Genomic DNA, 18,520 nt, shown 5'->3' with positions numbered 1-18,520 from the left:
ACCTCAGCCCCAGGAATTCTGACTTAAATGGACTAGAGTGGGGTCCCAGGTACCTGTTCTTTATAAAAGCCCTCCTGCTGGAAGGCAGGGTTAAGAACTACTGCCGTAGACCTTTCTCTTTAATTTGCTAAGACTGGAGTTCCTGGCTTGGTCCTCCCTAGAAGACCCTGAGGTCGAAGGAGGAAGGGGAGGCTTTCCAGCCAGGTTCAGTGACCTAAGCAAAGGCAGGGAGTGTGGGTGGGGGCAGTCCCCCAGGTCGCCCCCTTCCCCCATAGAAGCTAGAGGACTGAGGTTTCTGCCAAGCCCTCAGCCTGGCAGGGGTGTGAAGGGCAGTTCAGGAACAGACCTGGAGGCCAGCCCTGTGGTTTTGAGGCTGTGTCTTTCTCGGGCCTGGGGCAGAGAGGCAGATGGAAAGGCAGGCCAAGTGGTGGGGGTTTCCCCCAGGCAAGCTGTCTTGAGATAGAAAGCTGTATTTTCAGGGAGTCAGAGTCCCCAGAAGTCATCCAGTGGGCAGGGACAGGAGTCCTTAGGGCCCAGGAATTACTGATACTGATTAAACTCAGCAAGCACTGGAGAGCACCTAATAGGCCCAGCCCATTGCTAGGGGTACAGAAAATGCAGGCTCTGTCCCTAGGGAGCTTGTCCTCTGACTGTCAGCAGGATGCAGGTGCTACACAGGAAAGTGTCCGTTATGAGAGATGCAGCCAGCTTTGCCACTGAGGAGCTCTGTGACCTTGGGCAAGTGACTGTTTGTCTCTGAGGCTTAGGGTCATCTTCTGTAGAGCCCCGCCCCACACCTTGCCATGGAATTTCTGTTCTGTGGATGTGACTGTCCTCTCCTGACGCCTGTGGAGCCTGGAAGTGGGGGAAATCCCAGAAATGAGTGGAGGTGAGGCTGGCCTCCCTGGGATGGAAGCCTGGATGGTCCCAGAGCAGGGTGGCTGGGAGTTGGGATCCAACTGGTGGCTGCTTTGTAGGCCCTGGTGACAAATCAGTCTATCTCTAATGAGAGAGTGGGGCCTCTGCAGGTTCCACAGGGGCCCTTCACCAATGTGCTCACCCTCTCGCCCCTGAAGAGAGGGCCTGGGAGAAAGAGGTGATCCTTGTGAACAACCTCTGCCACCAGTGGGGTGTCCCCCAGACCCAGTGTCTGTGAAAGTTCCTATATAAGGATGGCCTACCCCCCTGGAAAAGGCAGAGAGTGAGGAGTGAGGATGCAGCTTATTGGTTTGACCCACTGCTTTTAGAAATGGGACCCTCCTACTCTGGGTGAAGGCAGGGGTGGCCAGATTGTGTAGGGGTGCAAAACCACAGGATAAATAAGGTACCTTTCTGGAGGAGCAGAGGTGTTATCCAGATGTTTGAAATAACATATTTTGTAATAAAGCAATGATGGCGTATGTTGTAATAAAATGGAAAATGCCCACAAACTTGAGAGATGAAACAGGAGAATCCAAAATAAGGTCATATGCTTGGCCCTGTGGTTTCGAGCTACGTTTCTAGCCAACAGTTCCTCTGCCCCCCTGTGAGGGGGCTGGGCAGTGAGGGGAGCCCTTCCGCTGGGCTAAGCGCCTGCTTTTTGAGACTCCCTCCCGCTGCCTTCCTCTGGGGTGGGGGGCAGAATCCACTTCTAGTATAGTCGGAAACATTGCTGATCCCGCCAGCTGGAAAGGCCGCCTGGCCTCTGGGACTTGTCTTGCAAAAGAAATGTGTGTAATAAATTCTCTTTAAAAGCAGGAAGTGCTGTTATCCTTGTGAAAGAGAAAAAGATGCTGTGTGTGTGTGAGTGTGTTTTAAGTATCTGACCAAATTAGCCTAGTGGTAGCTTGAATGGAACTGGGCAGAGGGTGCTCTTCTCAGAGCCTTACTCTGGTGTTTTATGCCTAATTTTAACTATCTAAGTTTACTGTTGGCTGATACTCTTTATCAGGTTCCAGCCCAGGAGAGATTTTTTAAAAGAAGAAATACCTTGTTGGTTTGCAGGCAGCATTGCAGTGGTTAAAGGACAATGCAGACCTCGAACAAGTGGCTTGATCTCCCTAAGTCTCAGTCTCCACATCTGTAAAATGGGGGTAATATGAATTAGGTGAGACTATATATATAAAGCATTCAGCACAGTATCTGCTCTAACGGGGCAATTACTTTTCGCCGTTAGCTATTTCTGATGAGACGAGATGCTCAGGAAAAAAATTGTGATTTAAAATGAAGTATCTGGTAGTAATTTCACTTGTCTCTTTCAAGACAGACCCTCAAATATCCTGTGGGGAACTCGGGGGAGGGTGCTACTCCCAGCTTTGCATTGGGACTCCTGATGTGGACAGAGGTCAAGGAGAGGCAGCCTTGGCCAAAGCCATTTTCATCGACCAAGATCAGTTCCTGAAGTCCGCCTGGAAGAGTCTTTTGGGCCAACCCCCTGCCTCCATCCTCCCTGCTAGGCAGGGCAGCAAGTGTCAGAGTTCAGTCATACCTCAGACAAATCCTGGGGTTCATTCATTCACTCACTCATTCCACAAGCATTTTTTGAGCACCTGCTGCGTGCCAGGCACTGTGCCACAAACTATCACAATAGTAAACAGGACACATGAAGTCTCTGCCGCTCTCAGCTTGATTATTAGAGGAGATGGACGTTAAACAAATAATCATATTTTGTAATTGTGCTAAGTGCTGGAGCCTGTCCTTAAGTAACTGAACTTCCTCTTGGTCTGAAACACACTATGATACAATAATTTGCCCTTGAGAAGAGGAAGCAGAGACCAAGGTCCCAGGATGGAGTGTTCACATAACATCCACAAAGCTTGTGACCATATATGAGAGCTCTTAGCACAGCGTGATGAAAGTTGCTTGTTGTCATTGTCTTTTTGCTTTTGATGATCACATCAGACTCCACTGATACCTTCTGGCAGAAGGTATCAACCCAAAACCTGTTTTGGGTTCTAACTGAGGAAATAGGTGCAAAAAGCTAAGTAGACTTTTCAGTGGTTGTGGTCTTCAGTCTTGGGGAAAGGAACCAGAGGTCAAGGCCGTGGACTCCTACTCCTGGGCCCAGCAGGGTCTTCAGCTCCCACCAGAGCTGCATTGGCATCCCTGGTGCTCAGATTGGTTCTTAAATTAGAGTTTTAGACCTTTAAACATCCTTCATACTGTTTGAAGAAGCTGCAATCAACATCTCCCAAGCAGCTCAGCAGAACTTGGTTGCCAGGCAGCAGACCTTTAAAGACAATTTGTCAATCTCTGCCAAAAGAGAAAAATAGTAAACATTCATATTCTTTGAAAATTGCTTGTTTTCCAGCTTCCAACTTTCTTGCCGTGGCAAGGCCTCCAGTCCATCAGTGTCCATTTTATTCTTTATTTAGTTTTCATAAATAATTCAAAGGCGTTTTAGGAGAATAATTGAGTCTTTTTTCAAGCCCAACCTCTGGCAATTCAAAACAAAAAGATGTTTGGGTTTTACAGTCGAGTTGCCATATTTGTGGACAAGTTTTACATAAATGTGCAGAGGCTCCTTTGGAAGGTGCAGAGTTCCCAGCTGCCCAGCTATAGCCTTGGGCAGCAACCCAGGAAGGTGGTGGCAGATCCTTGGAAGGCACTTGAGTCATTCAGCCTTCTAAGCAGCTCACATGTGCCAAGCCCTGTGTGGCCCATCCAGACCTCGCTGAGCTCACCTTCTAGTGGGGAAGACCTGGAAAGAAACCAGGAGATTCCAACACAGGGGCTGTGGGAGTTCAGAGGAAGCCCAGAACCCAGCCTGGGATCGGAGAAAAGACTTCCCAGAGCAGATGTGGGCCAGACTTAAGGATGAAACAGGCTACCCCACTTTGGCAAAGGAGAAGTGTCCCAGCAGAGTCCTCCCATATGCAAAGGTTGAAAAGTGCTAGGGGACTACAAGTGCATCCCCTGGTAGGCCCTGCAGCTCAGCCTGAGGGCAGTGGGAAGACAGAGAAAAGCACCCGAGGGCTTAGAACTGCAAAGGGCACCATCTGATTTGCATATTTGAGCCTTTGGGGAAGCCACCTGATTTGACTTTGGGTTAACCCAAGGGCAGTGGCAATGAGCACGTGGCCAGCAGGGGCAGGAGGCTGTAGGGGAGTATTGGATGGCTCCAGAGTTGTCTTGGCCTGGGTTCCTTTGCCACTTCAATATGTAGGACCTTGCGTACGTTATTTAACCAACTTGAGTCCCAGGTTTCTCAACCTTAAAGTGGGGATGATGGTAGCATCTGCCTCACAGAGTTCGTGTAGGGACTAATAATCAGTTAATTCAAGAGTAGCCCTTAGACTGATACTTGGTACTCAGCGCTCTTTAAGTGTTGGCCAGGACTACTCCAGTAGTGCTGCCCCCCTGTGCTTCCATCAGTCCTCTGCCTGAAAGGGCCTCTGGTGTCCACTCTGCCACCTGCTCCCTGAGTGACCCAGGACGAAACTTGGAACTCTTGGGACCAGACTCTCCTCTCTCCTGACTCTCCCTGCCCGAGTAAAGCCTGGGATCCCTTCCTGCTCTGAGTGCTTAGTGCCAAGCCTATTCTTAGGTCAGGGCTTCCTCTCCTGCGCCGGCATGGTGTGGCGTAGCACTCTGCTGTCTCCGACTCCAGCTTGGGCAGTGCGTTGGTCCCTAGGCCTCGAGCCCTGCAGACCAGAGGCTGCCTGTTACTCTCTTCCTGTCCATGTGCTTGGGGATTTCAGCTCTGGATATATCCATGAGGTGTTTCACCCTGTTAATGGGGCTTCAAAAAGCACTGCCGAGGAGCCAGCTGGGGACAACAGACTCATCAGATAATTCCCCAGAGAGGCCCTTTTATTCATTCATTCATTCTTTCATTCATTCATTCTCTCAATTGCTGTTTACTGAGCACCTGCTGTGTGCCAGTCAGCATGCCAGGCATGAGAATGTGTGGCGGGGGAGATGACAAGAAAGGAGCAACATGAGTACACCAGTTAATTTTCAAGAGGGTAAGTGCCAGGAAGTGAGGCAGGATGCTGACATGGAAAGTGGCTCTGTCGGGCAGTCAGCACTCCCTGAGTCACCGTCATCAGGGATGGAATCCCCAAGGAGGTGGCCTTTAAACTAAAGCCCCAGATGAGGGTTTCACCCTCACCTGTGCCTCTTTGGAGGGGCATGCAGTGATACCAGAGGCTTGAAGGGTTGATTTCCTGGGCAAGATGATGGACTGTCCCAGGTGGGTGGTTCCCCATGGCATCAGAGCAACAGGGCTCTGCTTGTCACACCACTTGGCCTGCATGAGTCAGGAGAACTTTGAGGGAGTCCTGAGTCCACTGTGAATTCAGTTCACCCCTTCCAGGTCCTGTCCTGTGGCCCGGAGGGAAATAACCCAGCCCCGGCCCTGCTGGGCTTGGCAGAGGCCTCACTGGAAAGGGCCTCAGCTGGCAAGGGGGGTCTGCTGAAGGACACCGCAAAAGCACTCAGTGTCTGAGTTTGTGTTCTTGTATCAGCTGTCTTATTGCTTACTAATAAGATATGCAAATTATCAGGGCTGTGAAATCTTTACCACATTCCATCTTCTGTTTAATTAGCATTTAATCGTAATCTCATTTTAATTTTTTCACACTGGCACCCTAATTAAATGTTAGGGTGTTAGTCTTAACAATTAAATTATATTGGCAAATAGAGTCTTCAAGAAACTTGACCTTTTCCAAGCCAGGGCCCTCTCTAGCTAGATGCACACATTAATTAGATTTCTGCAAGATGCTGCCTGGAGCCCCCTCAGTGTCCCCATTTCAGTTGTTTCCTTGTGGATATGGCCTGAGATTTGAATGAGACATACACAGCCAGTGAGCTGGGCCCCCAGCAGGCAGAGGTTACCACTGCATGGGTTGTCACGAGCCTCTGGAGAGCCAGTGGCTGCTGATTTTTCGGGGAGGGGTGGGTTTGAAGTTTGGTCTGAGGCCTGGAGAACTCCTTGAAGTGGTTTCTCCTGTCTCAGTGATGTGAACTCTTTAACTTATGACTCTCATGTGATGATCATTGGGAGAGTTTGTACCTAAGTAAGTCACATAGTGTCTGGACCTGCCACCAGATCCCACAGCAGCCCTTTGTGGGAGCCACTGTGAGGTCAGGCAGCTGGGACAAGAGAGGTGTTGCCGGTGCTGCCGGGGCTGGACCTGGAGGTTGTTCTGGGGTGGGGTGGGGCAGCAGACAGAACGTTGGGATGAGAGTTTCCCCAAGGAGCAGGTGCTCAGAAGAAAACCAGAGCATGAGGCGGCAGCCACTCCTTGTCTGGCTCTGAGGAGATTTGGATGGGCTTGATTGAGAAGGAATTCAACCCCGTCTTCCCTCTTCCCCATCACACACAGAGGATGGCCCTGTGGAGCCCTTGCCAAGTAGGGGACATTGTGTCCTTGTTCTTGAGGAACCTTAGAGACCCTGATCCATGGGATGCTGTTCTCTAGGCTGCCCCAAACCCCAGCCTCTCTCTCAGTTATTTGCGTAAGGTCCTGGCATTTTGTTCGCCTGGGGTTGGTGTCCTCCATTTGTGCCTGTGGTTGCCACTACAAACATAATTTTAAGCCTTCAACGGAAATTCCCCGAACAGTCACTTAATGGGAGTATTGTCTTCACAGAAGCTTTTCTGCCATCTGATTTTTCCTCATCTTTTTTTTGCCTTTCTCGACAAGTCTTTCCTCTTCCGTCTGAGGTGCACTCCCATCCATCACTCAAACTGTGTCCTTGAATAGGTCAGAACACATGTGAACTCAATTCAGTGCATTTATTCGAACATCCACTGTGTGCAAAGCACTGTGCTGGGTTCAGAGAAGATGCGTTGTTGTGCTTACTGCTTTTGTGTTGTCTTCTTACTTTTAAGCAAGTGGGCAGAAAGACCCCCGGAGTTTGCCTTTTCCTCCCTGGTCTTTCGAGCAGACCACCCTGAGGCAGGCTGAAGCCACTCTTTGCACCCTTGCTTCCAACAGGTTTTCCGGACAGACTTGATCACAGCTATGAAGATCCCAGACTCTTACCAGCTCAGCCCGGATGACTACTACATCCTGGCGGATCCATGGCGACAGGAATGGGAGAAGGGCGTGCAGGTGCCCGCCGGAGCAGAGGCCATTCCAGAGCCTGTGGTGAGGTGAGCTGGGCACTCCAGGCTAGGGGGCCAGAGGCAGAGGAGGAAGGGAAGGCTAGGACCAGGCAAGGGCGCTACCAGACCTGGGATTCCTTTCTAGCCCATCTCTATTCTCTTTTAGATTCTTTTGTCCCATAAACCATTGAAATGTTTCAGAAATACTGATGTTTACTGAGACTAAGTGCTTGGGCTCAGCTCTGGAGCCAGATGGCCTGGGTCCAAATTGCCAGTCCCATTCAGTGTGACCTTGGACCAGAAATGTAATCTCCTTGGGCCTCAGTTTCCTTGTCTGTGAAATGGGAATAACAATAACACCTACTTCATGCAGTGGTCGAGGTGATGTAGGGAAATGATGCTTGCAAGGCACTTCGCACAGGACCTGGCACACATGGTAAAAACTGGCGAGGGATTAGCTTGATGTCATCCAAGCTGAATCCTACAAGCAGATCTTATCATGGAAGTCTCCAGGCTTTTAACCAATCCTTAAGACAGGGATAAGCCATGCTCTTGACTTCTTAAACCTTTTTAAGGAGTTCCTAGTGGGAGGGAGTCAAATGCCTGGCACGCAGCAGATGCTCAGGAAGCAGTTGCTGTGGCCAGCCTCCAAAGAGGCCCCCCTGCCAGGCTGGGTCAGTGTTGTGTCAGGGCTGAGTCCTCTCTGGGCCTTGTAGCCTTCTGGTCTTGTGGGACAGACTCTCCTGTGTCAGGAGGTAGCCTCAGGGCCGTGGGCCTTGCCTTTAACAACAGAGTTCAGCCAAGTGCTTTTTTCCGTACCCTGGGAAACCCTCCAAGTCATGTCCCAGGGCAGAGGGGCCTGCTGTCCTGGCCTCCCCCACCCACCAGCTCGCCTGGGCAGGGCAGCTTGTGTTACTGGCAGTCCACTGCTGGCCTTGGCAGCCCTCTGGCTCTCACTTAGGCCTATTTTGACCAGGCCTGAGGCAAAGATCACAGCCGTTACCTCCCTTGACATTGGCACTGTTACTTCTTGGCAGCCGCACCTATGACTGGCTCATAGACACCCAGTGCCCACTTGGTGCCAGGCCTGTGCTGGGCCTGGGATTAGAGACGAAGCAGACGCTAAACCCCACTCGGGTGCTCAGAGAGGGTTGGGTGTTGGGCTGGGCCCATCCTGTGGCTCCTGAGGGCCAAGTGCCTCCCAACACTTGGCTGGGGCCTTCTGAGAATCAGGGGAGCTCCAGGCCTCTCTAGACAGAAGTATATGTGGGATTTGGAGAAGGAATTTATTTGAATTTCCTTCCCAGGGCCAAAAAACATGGGGCAGGCTCCTAGCCAGTTTCATACCTCACCTCTGCAGACTGAAGAACTGTCATTGACCTCTTTGAGCCTGTTTCTTCCTCTGTAAAATGGGGCTGATAACAGTATGTGCCCGATGATGTGGTAGTGAGGATTAACTGAGAATACACATGCCAAGGGCACAGGTTGACAAGGGGGAGGGCAGGCCACCAGCTGGACAGAGAGAGCTGAGTCCTGATTAGGCTTGGCCCAGCAGTCTGTCCTCTCTCCTTGATGTCAATGTCAGGTGGTTCCGGAACCATCCGCTGGCCTGGGTAATTCATTGCAGATGCTTCCACACCAGTAGCTTGGCTTCAGTCTGCCTGCACGGTGCTTTATCTGTTGACATCAAGAGGAGAGCACGTGTTCAGACAGCACTCGCTCTACTAGGTGCATTCCCACATATGCAAAGCTGCTCTGAGCTGACAGGAGCCAGGCACTCCTGGCCTGTCCGTGATTCTTTGGAGAGGACAGACTGGAGGTGGGGAGGGGCGCTGTCTTGGAGATATCTCCATGCCCGTTCCCCTATCTCCCTCCAGCCTGGTCCCTCCGTCTTCCTGGGTGCCTCCCACTGCACAGCCCTCATCTGGAAGCCAGCACGGCAGCCACCATGGTCAGAATTGCTATAGGAACTCTGTTCCTGAGAACTTGCTGTACTGAGCCTGTTATGTTTATCATCTCATTTAATTATCATATTAGCTCTATAAAGTGCATATTACTGTCCCCATTTCATAGATGAGGAAGTCGGGAAATTCTGGGGAATTCCCTGCATGACTGCCAAGGCCTAGTGGGCTGGGCCAGGAAATCACAGGCCACAGGCACAAACCCTGAGCTGCCCCTGTGTGGCTCAGAGAGAGAGTCTTGTGCCCTGATCCCCCTGGCATGCTGCTCTGGCGCCCTCCCCTGGCTGCTACCCCGGCCCCCTCCTTGCCAAGTCCTCCCTGGCCCTTGGGCAGGTCTGCCCACTTCATGGTCTGAAATTTCTCTGGGTAATGAGAATACATGTTGCCCCCAGATAGTGAATTGAGTGAGAGCCTTTGCTGCTCCCTCAGTGTGGCTAAAAGACTCAGCCGAGGGCAAAATCAGCCTTTGGTGTCTGTCTGATCTTCTGGAGTAGAGACCCCTCCCCTCCCCCAGATCCCAACCCAGCTGTCCGCCTCCTCCTAGCTGACCTCAGTCCTGCTGGCTACAGCTGAGACTGTCAGTGCATGCCTGGTAGGAGAACTTCCTCCATAGCCAGAGCTGGAAGAGGCCAAACAGATGAAGATGAGAGCCACAGGAAGCACAGGAAATGCCTTTTCTGGTGTGAGCCCCTTAACCCCAGCATCCCAGAGAAAGGAACATGATCTTGCTCCTAAGAGGTCTGGCCAGGTGGCAGCTGGCTGAGCACACAGATGTGGGTAGTTATGCCAGTAGGTGGTTGGCATTTGGATGAGGGTTATCTAAAACATTAAGCATATGCTAAGGCATAATCAGGATCACGACATAATTACAGTCTGTGTTTAAAAAAATGTATGAATTCAAATAAGAGCTTCATAAGGAAAGGCAGAATTTTGTAGGACTGAGAGTATTAATATTGCTTCTATTTGGAATGACCTGTATGGGGCGAGGGGAGTGTCACGCCATTATCATTACCTAAGGCCTTCCTTAATCTGGGCCTCTTGTGTGGGAAAAGGTGGCACCAAGCCCTTTCCCTTTCTCCTTGCCCCCAACCTCCTCTAGGCCTCCTTCCTGGTCTGGAGGCCATTCTGCCTCCCTGTCTCCTTCATCCTTCCTGCCCCTCTTCCTGACACCGAGGCATTTCCTGGAGCCCAGGAGCCCTCCCCATAGCTCAGCCATGTCTTTGTGCCATCCGGGGCCCTGCCCTCCCCTCCCCAGTCTGCACTGAGTCACAGCCCCTGGCAGCCCTGTCTCCGACCCCAGGAGGCCTCTCAGGCAAGTGAGGGGCCTCCCAGCCCTGGCTGGCCTGGCCACACAGAGGCCAGGCTCCACAGCAATTACCATGGCAACCAGTGGGGGGTGGGAAGAGCTGGCATTTTGAACTGGCATCAGGAACTGAGGGGCAGTACACATCTGAGCCAAGAGGGGAAATTGCTCTCCCAAAGCAATTGGCCCTGGTATTCCATTTCAGAAGGAACAAAGTGAGATCCAGAGATCTTAAAATACATATACCTAGAGTGCTTACTGTATGCAGGGCACTGTTCTAAGAGCTTTGCCTGTATTCATCCACTTAATCCTCACACCAGCCATGCAAGGTAGGTACTGTTATGATCAGCCCAGTTTTTGAATGAGCTCACTGGGGCACAGAGAAGTTAAGTGGCTTGCCCAGAGTCACACATTAAGTGGTGGAGCGGGGCTTGGAGTCCATGCTCTGCAGCCAGGGCCCTTCCAAGCTGCCTCAGAGGCAGAGAGATGGCCCGAGGGAGGGCTGACCTGGAATGTGACCTGGGACTGTCATAGATACACCTTTGTAAGCCAGGGGAGGAGGCCTCCATCTTGAGGGGTGGGGTGGACACTACAGGGAGAAGACTCACTGCTCAGGTAATGTCGTATCAGGGGAAGGACAAGGTGTGTGGGCAACACTGTGTCCTCTGTGGCCCTAGACCTTTTATCTGGAAAGGGCCACCCGGGGCTGTAACAGCATAGCTGGGTAGGGCTCCTCCCCACCCCAGAGGAGACCTGGCCTCAGTTCCCCTGAGGCTGTTGATGAAGGAGGGGCTAGGGCTTATAGGGCATGGGGACAACCCTGGCCTCAAGGGGTATGCTGAAGGACCTGGAGCCCAGCTGGCTCGGCCCACCTGTCCCAAAGTGGCTGGTACCCAGCATTGCCCAGGACAGCACTTGGAATGCTTCCTCCAGTCTCTGCAGGGTGGGCAGGTGGGAGGAGAAAGTGTAAGGGAGGAATGGAAGGAGGTGGGCTCTGCTTGGCATCCAGGTCTCACACCTTACTTGCCCACCAGCTCCTCAGCTGGGCTGGCCAGCTCCCTGGAGGCCTCCAGACCCATGAGGGTGGCAGACTGAGGGCCCTTCCCCTCATGACACCCCCTCTTGGTTTCCTAGGATCCTCCCACAGTTGGAAGGCCCCCCTCCCCAGGTGTCCCCTAGCAGCTCCGAACTTGGCGAGGGCTCCCAGCCTGATTGGCCAGGGGGCAGCCGCTATGACCTGGACGAGATTGACGCCTACTGGCTGGAACTCATCAACTTGGAGCTCAAGGAGATGGGTAGGTGACTTACCAGGCTGAGAATGGGGCGGGGTTGGGCCAGGGAGGGTTTTCTTCTGGACCCCAGCATCTTCACCTCAGAAGGGCAGTGGCCATCACAGATGTGGGGGAAAGTCCCTGCTACACTGCTGAGTGGAGAAGTGATTTGGTGTCTCTGTACAGCTCAGTTTCTCTAGCTGTCAGGTGAGGGCAGTAATAGCACATACTCTTCCTGTAACAGTCACACTTAGTACAATACTCCCAAGAACTCTGAAAATTAAGTGAGCACACAAGTGGTCGTGGATGACAAATGGGGCCACAGTCAGCTGGTATGGGCCTCCTGGCTGGAGCCCACTCACATGTCCCGAAAGAAGGGCCAGCTCTGCCATATTCAGTCACCTTCAGGGGCCCCTCTACATATGCAGCTGAAGCAGTGGATTCCCCGTGGAGCCAGCCTCATCCCAGAGACACTTTCATGCTATCTGCATGTATACATGTGTGTGGGGTCGCAAGCATGCTGTCTAAAGTCAAACACAGCAGGCTCTAGGGGCCTTTGAGATTGGATGGTCCAGCTCATTCCATTTTCAGATGATGGAGCTGAGGCCCAAGACAGTAGATGCATTTTCCCAGGTCGCACAGCGATGAGTGGAAACCTTCCCATACATCTGCCCTGAAAGGCTGGGCTCCTAACACCACCCCCTGCCATCCTCACAGAGAGGCCAGAGCTGGACGAGCTGACGCTAGAGCGTGTGCTGGAGGAGCTGGAGACACTGTGCCACCAGAATATGGCACGCGCCATCGAGACGCAGGAGGGGCTGGGCATTGAGTATGATGAGGACGTTGTCTGTGACGTGTGCCGCTCTCCCGAGGGCGAAGATGGCAACGAGATGGTCTTTTGTGACAAATGCAACGTCTGCGTGCACCAGGTGGGCAGCCCTGATTGCCCTCACCCACACTGTACTCACACACTGCCCAGGCGGGCACCTGCCTGGGGCTGGTCATCCTGGCTGTAGGAGTGTAGCAACTCTGTGGGCACAGGCCTGTAGAAGGAGGGCAGGGCAGGAAGAAGTGATAGTGAGTGCCCGTGGTGCCCCTGTCAGCCAGACTTGAGTAAATGCCCATTGGATGGTCTTTCTGTTCTCTCAGACCCTCCCCACCCAATGCCCTGCCCACCTGCCCCTCCTCCTCTGCTCTCACCATCCTGAACTTAGAAAGAGACCTGCACAGTGTGGTGATTGAGAGCAAAGAGCCGAGTTGCCTTGTTTCAAATCATGGCTCTGCCTTTATAAGCTATGTGACTTTGGGCAAGTTTCTTAACCTCTCTTGACCTCTATTTCCTCAACTATAAATAAAAGTAAGTTGTAAGGATTAAGTTACTTAACTATGAATTATTTGCTTAGAACAGTATAGTGAGGGCTATAGGTTTTTGTTCCTGTTACTGGTATTATAAACCAGATACAGCCTGAGCAGAGCCCCCTCCTGATCTTGGGCCCCAAGGCTCTAGGTCTTGGGCATCTCTGGGCCTTGTTTGCAGAAGACCTGACTGGAACCTGGTGGACCCACTCTGGCCCTGACCTTGAGGTCTCCCCCTTACCCGTTGCTGCTGGAATGGCTCCTGGGGAGCACAGAGGGGCTTCACCTGGCTGACAGGTGGGTGAGCAGTGCACCCCCCAACTCATCACATCCCTTATACCCAGCAGCTCTTAGGTCTGTAAGCTGCCTTCACTGATCCCCTGGATAGAGATGAAAGCTGGGCCTTGTCTTCAGGCTGTATACAGACCCAAATTTGTATTCAACTTGAGGGAGTTCACGGACACTTCTGAAGTCCATCACTGATTATGAATCTCTGGCTAAAGTGAATGTCCTCCCAGCAGAGGGCAAACCTGAGCCTGTTCACAGAGGACTATGAAACGGTGACATTTTAGGCACACGCAGGCAAAGAGCTTCCGAGGAGCCCTTGCATTATAATCCATCCCGAGTTCTTCTTGCCAGAGCCTGGTAGCAGGTAGCTCTGCAGCTCTTAGCTCGGGCTGCGGCTGGGACCATTTGCAGCTGACTGCTGACCAGATGCAGATTGGCCAGTGCCTCTGACTCGTGACCACCCTGCTCTCTCCCCAGGCTTGCTACGGGATCCTCAAGGTGCCCACGGGCAGCTGGCTGTGCCGGACGTGTGCCCTGGGTGTCCAGCCAAAGTGCCTGCTCTGCCCCAAGCGAGGAGGAGCCCTGAAGCCCACCAGAAGTGGGACCAAGTGGGTGCACGTCAGCTGCGCTCTCTGGATTCCTGAGGTGGGCAGACGGGTGGGGTGGCCCTGGGGAACAGCTGTGGGGAAGTGGGTCTGCATGGGACTCAGAACGAGGTAGCAGAGCCCTGGGAAAAGGAGGTGAAGGGCCCACGTAAGATGAGGGTGTCTCAGCTGTCAAGCTGGAAGAACCTGGGACAGCAGCCCACAGGAACTTTGCCTATGGACTTGAGCAGAACTCACGTCGTGGTTTCCATGGGAAAATGGGATCGGGGGCCCCTGGAGGATCTGGGTGGTAGTCTGAGAGCTGGACAAAATTCAGGCAGCTGGCTACAGGGGAAAGCAGGTTGTGGGGCCATCTAAATCTAGGCAGTGGTTCCAGCCAAAGTCAAGCTACCTTTTCCAAACAAAAAGCCAAATGACCTAAAAGGAAATCAGGCAGTGAGCCTAATTAAAATTGGATAGTGGGCCTGCTGCTGTGGCTGTGGCTGGGATGGAGCGGTGGGCCTGGGTATAAGTCTAGGTGGGAAGGGACCATAGGCAACGGGCTGAGCCCACAGTGTATTAGAGGCCCTGGGCTCCCAGAAGGCCATCCTGTTGTATCTGATATGTGAGATGCTGACGTTGGCCAGAGTTTCAGCCCTGGTCCTTCTGCATGCCCTCACCCAGAATGAGGTCCCACTCCACCGCTGCCTGTGCCCGGAAGCAAGATAGGCGGCCCTCTCAGCAGGTGGTCCTCCCTTCGTGGGCTCCCAGTCTGAAAGTCCTTGCTGGGATCCACATGGCAGGCTCCTGTGATGATAGTGATCATGTTAGCAAAGTCACTTGCTCCCTGATCAGCATCTGGAAGTCTGGACTAACTCTGAGTACACCCTGGGCTGGGCACAGCAGGCACAGAGAGAACCAACAGAGACCCTGCCACAGGAGCCCTTGGGTTCAGGACCCCTGGACAGAGGCCCTTCTTCCATCCTCAGGCAGGGACAGTGGGGAGGCAAGTGTAGCCTGCCTCTGGGCTGAGGGGTGGGCTGTGCCAGGAGACATGGGCATGGTGGTTGTTGGCCTGTCCCCATAGGAGGGTTAAACAGGCACATCCCCATCAGCCAGGAAAGCCCTGGAGGCTCTTCAAGAGGAGGTGCTGCTTTGGGCCATTTCTTAGAGCCCCAAAAGATAAGTAAAATAGATACAAGTTATAATAAGAACTCCAAAGATGCTGTTAACAAAGGTCTGAGGTCCAGAAGAGAGGGGGACCTTGCATGTACTCACTGCACATGCATGTACACACACACACAGAAGCACCTCTGTCTTGAGGGCCACACAGTCATATTTACACACACTCAGTCATTTACAGGCACTGATGTGCACTGTCTCACACAGTCACAAACAATTTAGGTCTAGTCAGAGGTGAGTACACACTAACACACTCACCTACTGGTCACCTTAGGACAATCAGGAAGGACTTGGGATTCAGGGGCTCTCCCACTGCCCTATCTACTGCCGCCTGGTTTCAGCAGACAGCCCCCCATTTGGGGAATCCCTGGAGGCAGGCTGAGGACGAGAGACCTGATGCAGCTCCCTGTGTCCCGCCCAGGTCAGCATCGGGTGCCCCGAGAAGATGGAGCCCATCACCAAGATCTCGCATATCCCAGCCAACCGCTGGGCTCTGTCCTGCAGCCTCTGCAAGGAGTGCACGGGCACCTGCATCCAGGTACATGGCCACTTCACCCCACTGTTGCCCGGGAGCCCATGCAGGGGCCAGCTGCATAGAGGGGCATGTCTGGGACACCCTGAAAAACAGGCAGCTGCTACCACCCTGTAGCTGTCCCTATGGTGCTGCAGACAGAGCCACCGATGGGCCACGGAGGCCTGGGACTGGGACCAGGGTCAGAACCCCACCTCAGGGGCGTTCCTCCATCCCCACTTCCTCTAAGCACAGGGTGGGGCCTGGGGAGCCAAGACTCACCATGCCGTTGCAGCGCTGAGGATGCTGGCCTTCCTCAAGAGCAGGTGTCTTCAGGCTTAATTAATACAGGAACCTCACTTCTGACATTAAACTTGACACATGGGAAGGAGAGAATCAAACTTTTCCTTCACCTGAGCTAACAGGCCCTCCCGAAACAGGGAGGCCTGCACTGGTATCTCAGTAGCAGTGGTTCCCGCATTCTTGTGTGCATGAGTATTACCGGAGGGCTTGTCCACAGAGTGCTGGGCCTGCCCCCAGAAGCCCCGATTCAGTCGGTCTGGGGTGGGGCTGAGAATTTGTGTTTCTCGCACGTTCCCAGGTGATGCTGATGCTGCTGGTCTGTAGGTGGGGAGGCGGGGGGGTCATCTTTTCTCCCCCTCCTCTCTTCAGGAACAGTTGTCATCGCAAACACCTGATGTGCCTCCATCTGTTTATAACACTCAGAAAATGACTTGTGAGTGCAGCTTAAATGGTCACTAACAGTTGGGTGGGTTATTGCAGAAACAGTTAATCAGCTGCCCACACCACCATCTGAGGTTGGGAGGAGGGGTAGGCCCTGAGTTGGCCATGGCTGCCTGGGCAAGAGAAGAAGGAAGGGGTCCAGCTCCCGTCCCCCCTTCCCAGAGGACAAAGGAGAAGACAACTCCCATCTTAGATGACATTGTAGAGGAGGAAGTGATCCATCACCAGTCTCTTTCTGTTGATGCCTCTGATTCCAAAGTCATTTTGCCCACACAGGAGTACAGCTTGTCCCCAGAGGGGTTGCCCAGTCAGGATTGTTGCCTTCCCTAGGGTATGTGGTGCTGATCCTCCTTTCCTTTCTGGCTCCCTCAGAGCTCCCCCTTCCCACCTGCCGTGGCTCCCTCCATACCCCCTGCAGGATGTTGGGAGCTCGTTCCTTTTTATTTAGGGTCCCAGCAGCATCCTTCGTTCTCAGTTGAACCCCAGAGGAAGCCCCACATCCTTCCCCCCTCCCACCAGGGCTCCCTTCCTGCCTGACGCTGCCCTTCCTCTCCCTCCAGTGTTCCATGCCTGCTTGCGTCACAGCGTTCCACGTCACATGCGCCTTTGACCATGGCCTAGAAATGCGGACTATATTAGCCGACAACGACGAGGTCAAGTTCAAGTCATTCTGCCAGGAGCACAGTGATGGGGGCCCGCGGGGTGACCCCACGTCTGAGCCTGTGGAGCCCAGCCCTGCCGGCGAGGACCTGGAGAAGGTGACCCTACGCAAGCAGCGGCTGCAGCAGCTGGAGGAGGACTTCTACGAACTGGTGGAGCCAGCCGAGGTGGCTGAGCGCCTGGACCTGGCTGAGGCGCTGGTCGACTTCATCTATCAGTACTGGAAGCTGAAGAGGAAAGCCAATGCCAACCAGCCACTGCTGACCCCCAAGACCGACGAGGTGGACAACCTGGCCCAGCAGGAGCAGGACGTGCTCTACCGCCGCCTGAAGCTCTTCACACACCTGCGGCAGGACTTGGAGAGGGTGAGTTCCCCTGCCGCCCACCCGCCTGGCTGCCCAGTGGGCATCCCAAGAGGTCTTTCCATCCCGCACACACTGCCCTGGAGCTGCCGCGGCTCACCAGGACTCACACTGAGCTCTGGCCAAGAGGCTGGGGACCTCAAGGTCTTGAAAAGGATGGGGTAACTGATATTTTGTAGAACAGGGGAGGGTCCAGCTCTTGGGTCTCGGAGTCCCTCTCGTCCCAGCCCTTTTCCCAGACCTGGTGAAGGATGGGGGCCCTGCTGGGGTCATGAAGCTGTAGGGCACCAGAGCTGGGGCAAGAACCCAGGCTTCCAGCTTCTAGTGGCCTCTCGCCCTATTTATGGCCTCTGTGGGCACTGCCTGGTCCCAACACATTAGTTTCTGCTTTGAATTAGAGGCAGGGGAGGAACTGGGAATCGCAAGCAAGATGAATCAGCCCAACAAGCATGTACTGAGCCAGGGCAGAGAAGACAGGTATGAACATGGCTCCCGGGAGTGCTGATGAGAGGGAACACTATGAGCAGAGGCACGGGGGCGTGAGGGTGGGCTGGAGACACAGCGCCTGTGGAGTGGAAAGACGGATGGGGCTAGGTGGGTGGACCAAAGTGTGGAAGCTGCAGAAGCATTTTAAGCAGGGTCTGTCCCGCTGTGGCTGCAACTTCCAAATACCCCGGAGGAGGAATCACAGGACCCAGATGGGTGGGTTGACTGGAACACTCTAGCTCTGTGCTCGGAGACAGGTGATCTTGGCTTGGTCTGGCGTGTAGCTTTGGAGGCTGAGTGAGATGAGGAGGGGGCATAGACCCCATGGTTTGGGGCTGGGCTGTGGAGGTTGGGGGACAGTGAGAGTCCCCCAAAGCCTCCAGTCCCTCCTACTCTCCCCAGAAAGGTGAGGGAGTCTCACCTTCTGTGGGGTGTGCCCTTGAACTTGACTTTTCTGACTCCCCTCCCCCAACCTCCATCTGATAAAGTACCATCCCCAAGTTGGAGTCAATCCAAGGATGAAGCAGGATGTTCTGGGTCCTTGGTCCAGTACCCTGAACCCCTGTGTGGTTCTGGCCTCTCCTCTGGCACATTCAGTTGTGGGGTTCCAGAGCACTTGGGATCGTGTCACAGTGTCTTCCGTCCGTGGGTACAGACACACATGCTGTGTTAGGAACCGGCCCTGGGTGGAAGCAGCAAGGGGGCTTTGTATGACCTGAGGCAGCTGCTTTTCTTACATGCATCTCAGTTGGCAAATCTTTAACATGGGTAGAACAATT

At 53.4% G+C, this 18,520-nt stretch overlaps 1 protein-coding gene across 28 annotated transcripts in view; it reads left to right on the top strand.

Moving 5' to 3' along the window:
- Positions 1–18,520, top strand: part of JADE2 (jade family PHD finger 2) — a 51,808-nt gene that overhangs the window by 16,075 nt on the left and 17,213 nt on the right. For 21 of the 28 annotated variants that reach the window (XM_014730673.3, XM_070234308.1, XM_014730674.3 and 18 more), the window contains 6 exons: positions 6,924–7,081; positions 11,432–11,592; positions 12,286–12,497; positions 13,690–13,857; positions 15,400–15,516; positions 16,794–17,258. In XM_014730673.3, the coding sequence (XP_014586159.2) occupies positions 6,924–7,081; positions 11,432–11,592; positions 12,286–12,497; positions 13,690–13,857; positions 15,400–15,516; positions 16,794–17,258 (1,281 nt within the window). Of the gene's footprint in view, positions 1–1,930; positions 2,087–6,923; positions 7,082–11,431; positions 11,593–12,285; positions 12,498–13,689; positions 13,858–15,399; positions 15,517–16,793; positions 17,259–18,520 lie in introns of those variants that run through there. The other 7 variants (XM_070234312.1, XM_070234314.1, XM_070234303.1 and 4 more) reach the window with 3 other exon arrangements.

This window comes from Equus caballus, chromosome 14 (genome assembly GCF_041296265.1).
Source record: "Equus caballus isolate H_3958 breed thoroughbred chromosome 14, TB-T2T, whole genome shotgun sequence".
Classification (NCBI taxonomy): Eukaryota; Metazoa; Chordata; class Mammalia; order Perissodactyla; family Equidae; genus Equus; species Equus caballus.
This window is presented reverse-complemented; position numbering and strand designations above follow the sequence as displayed.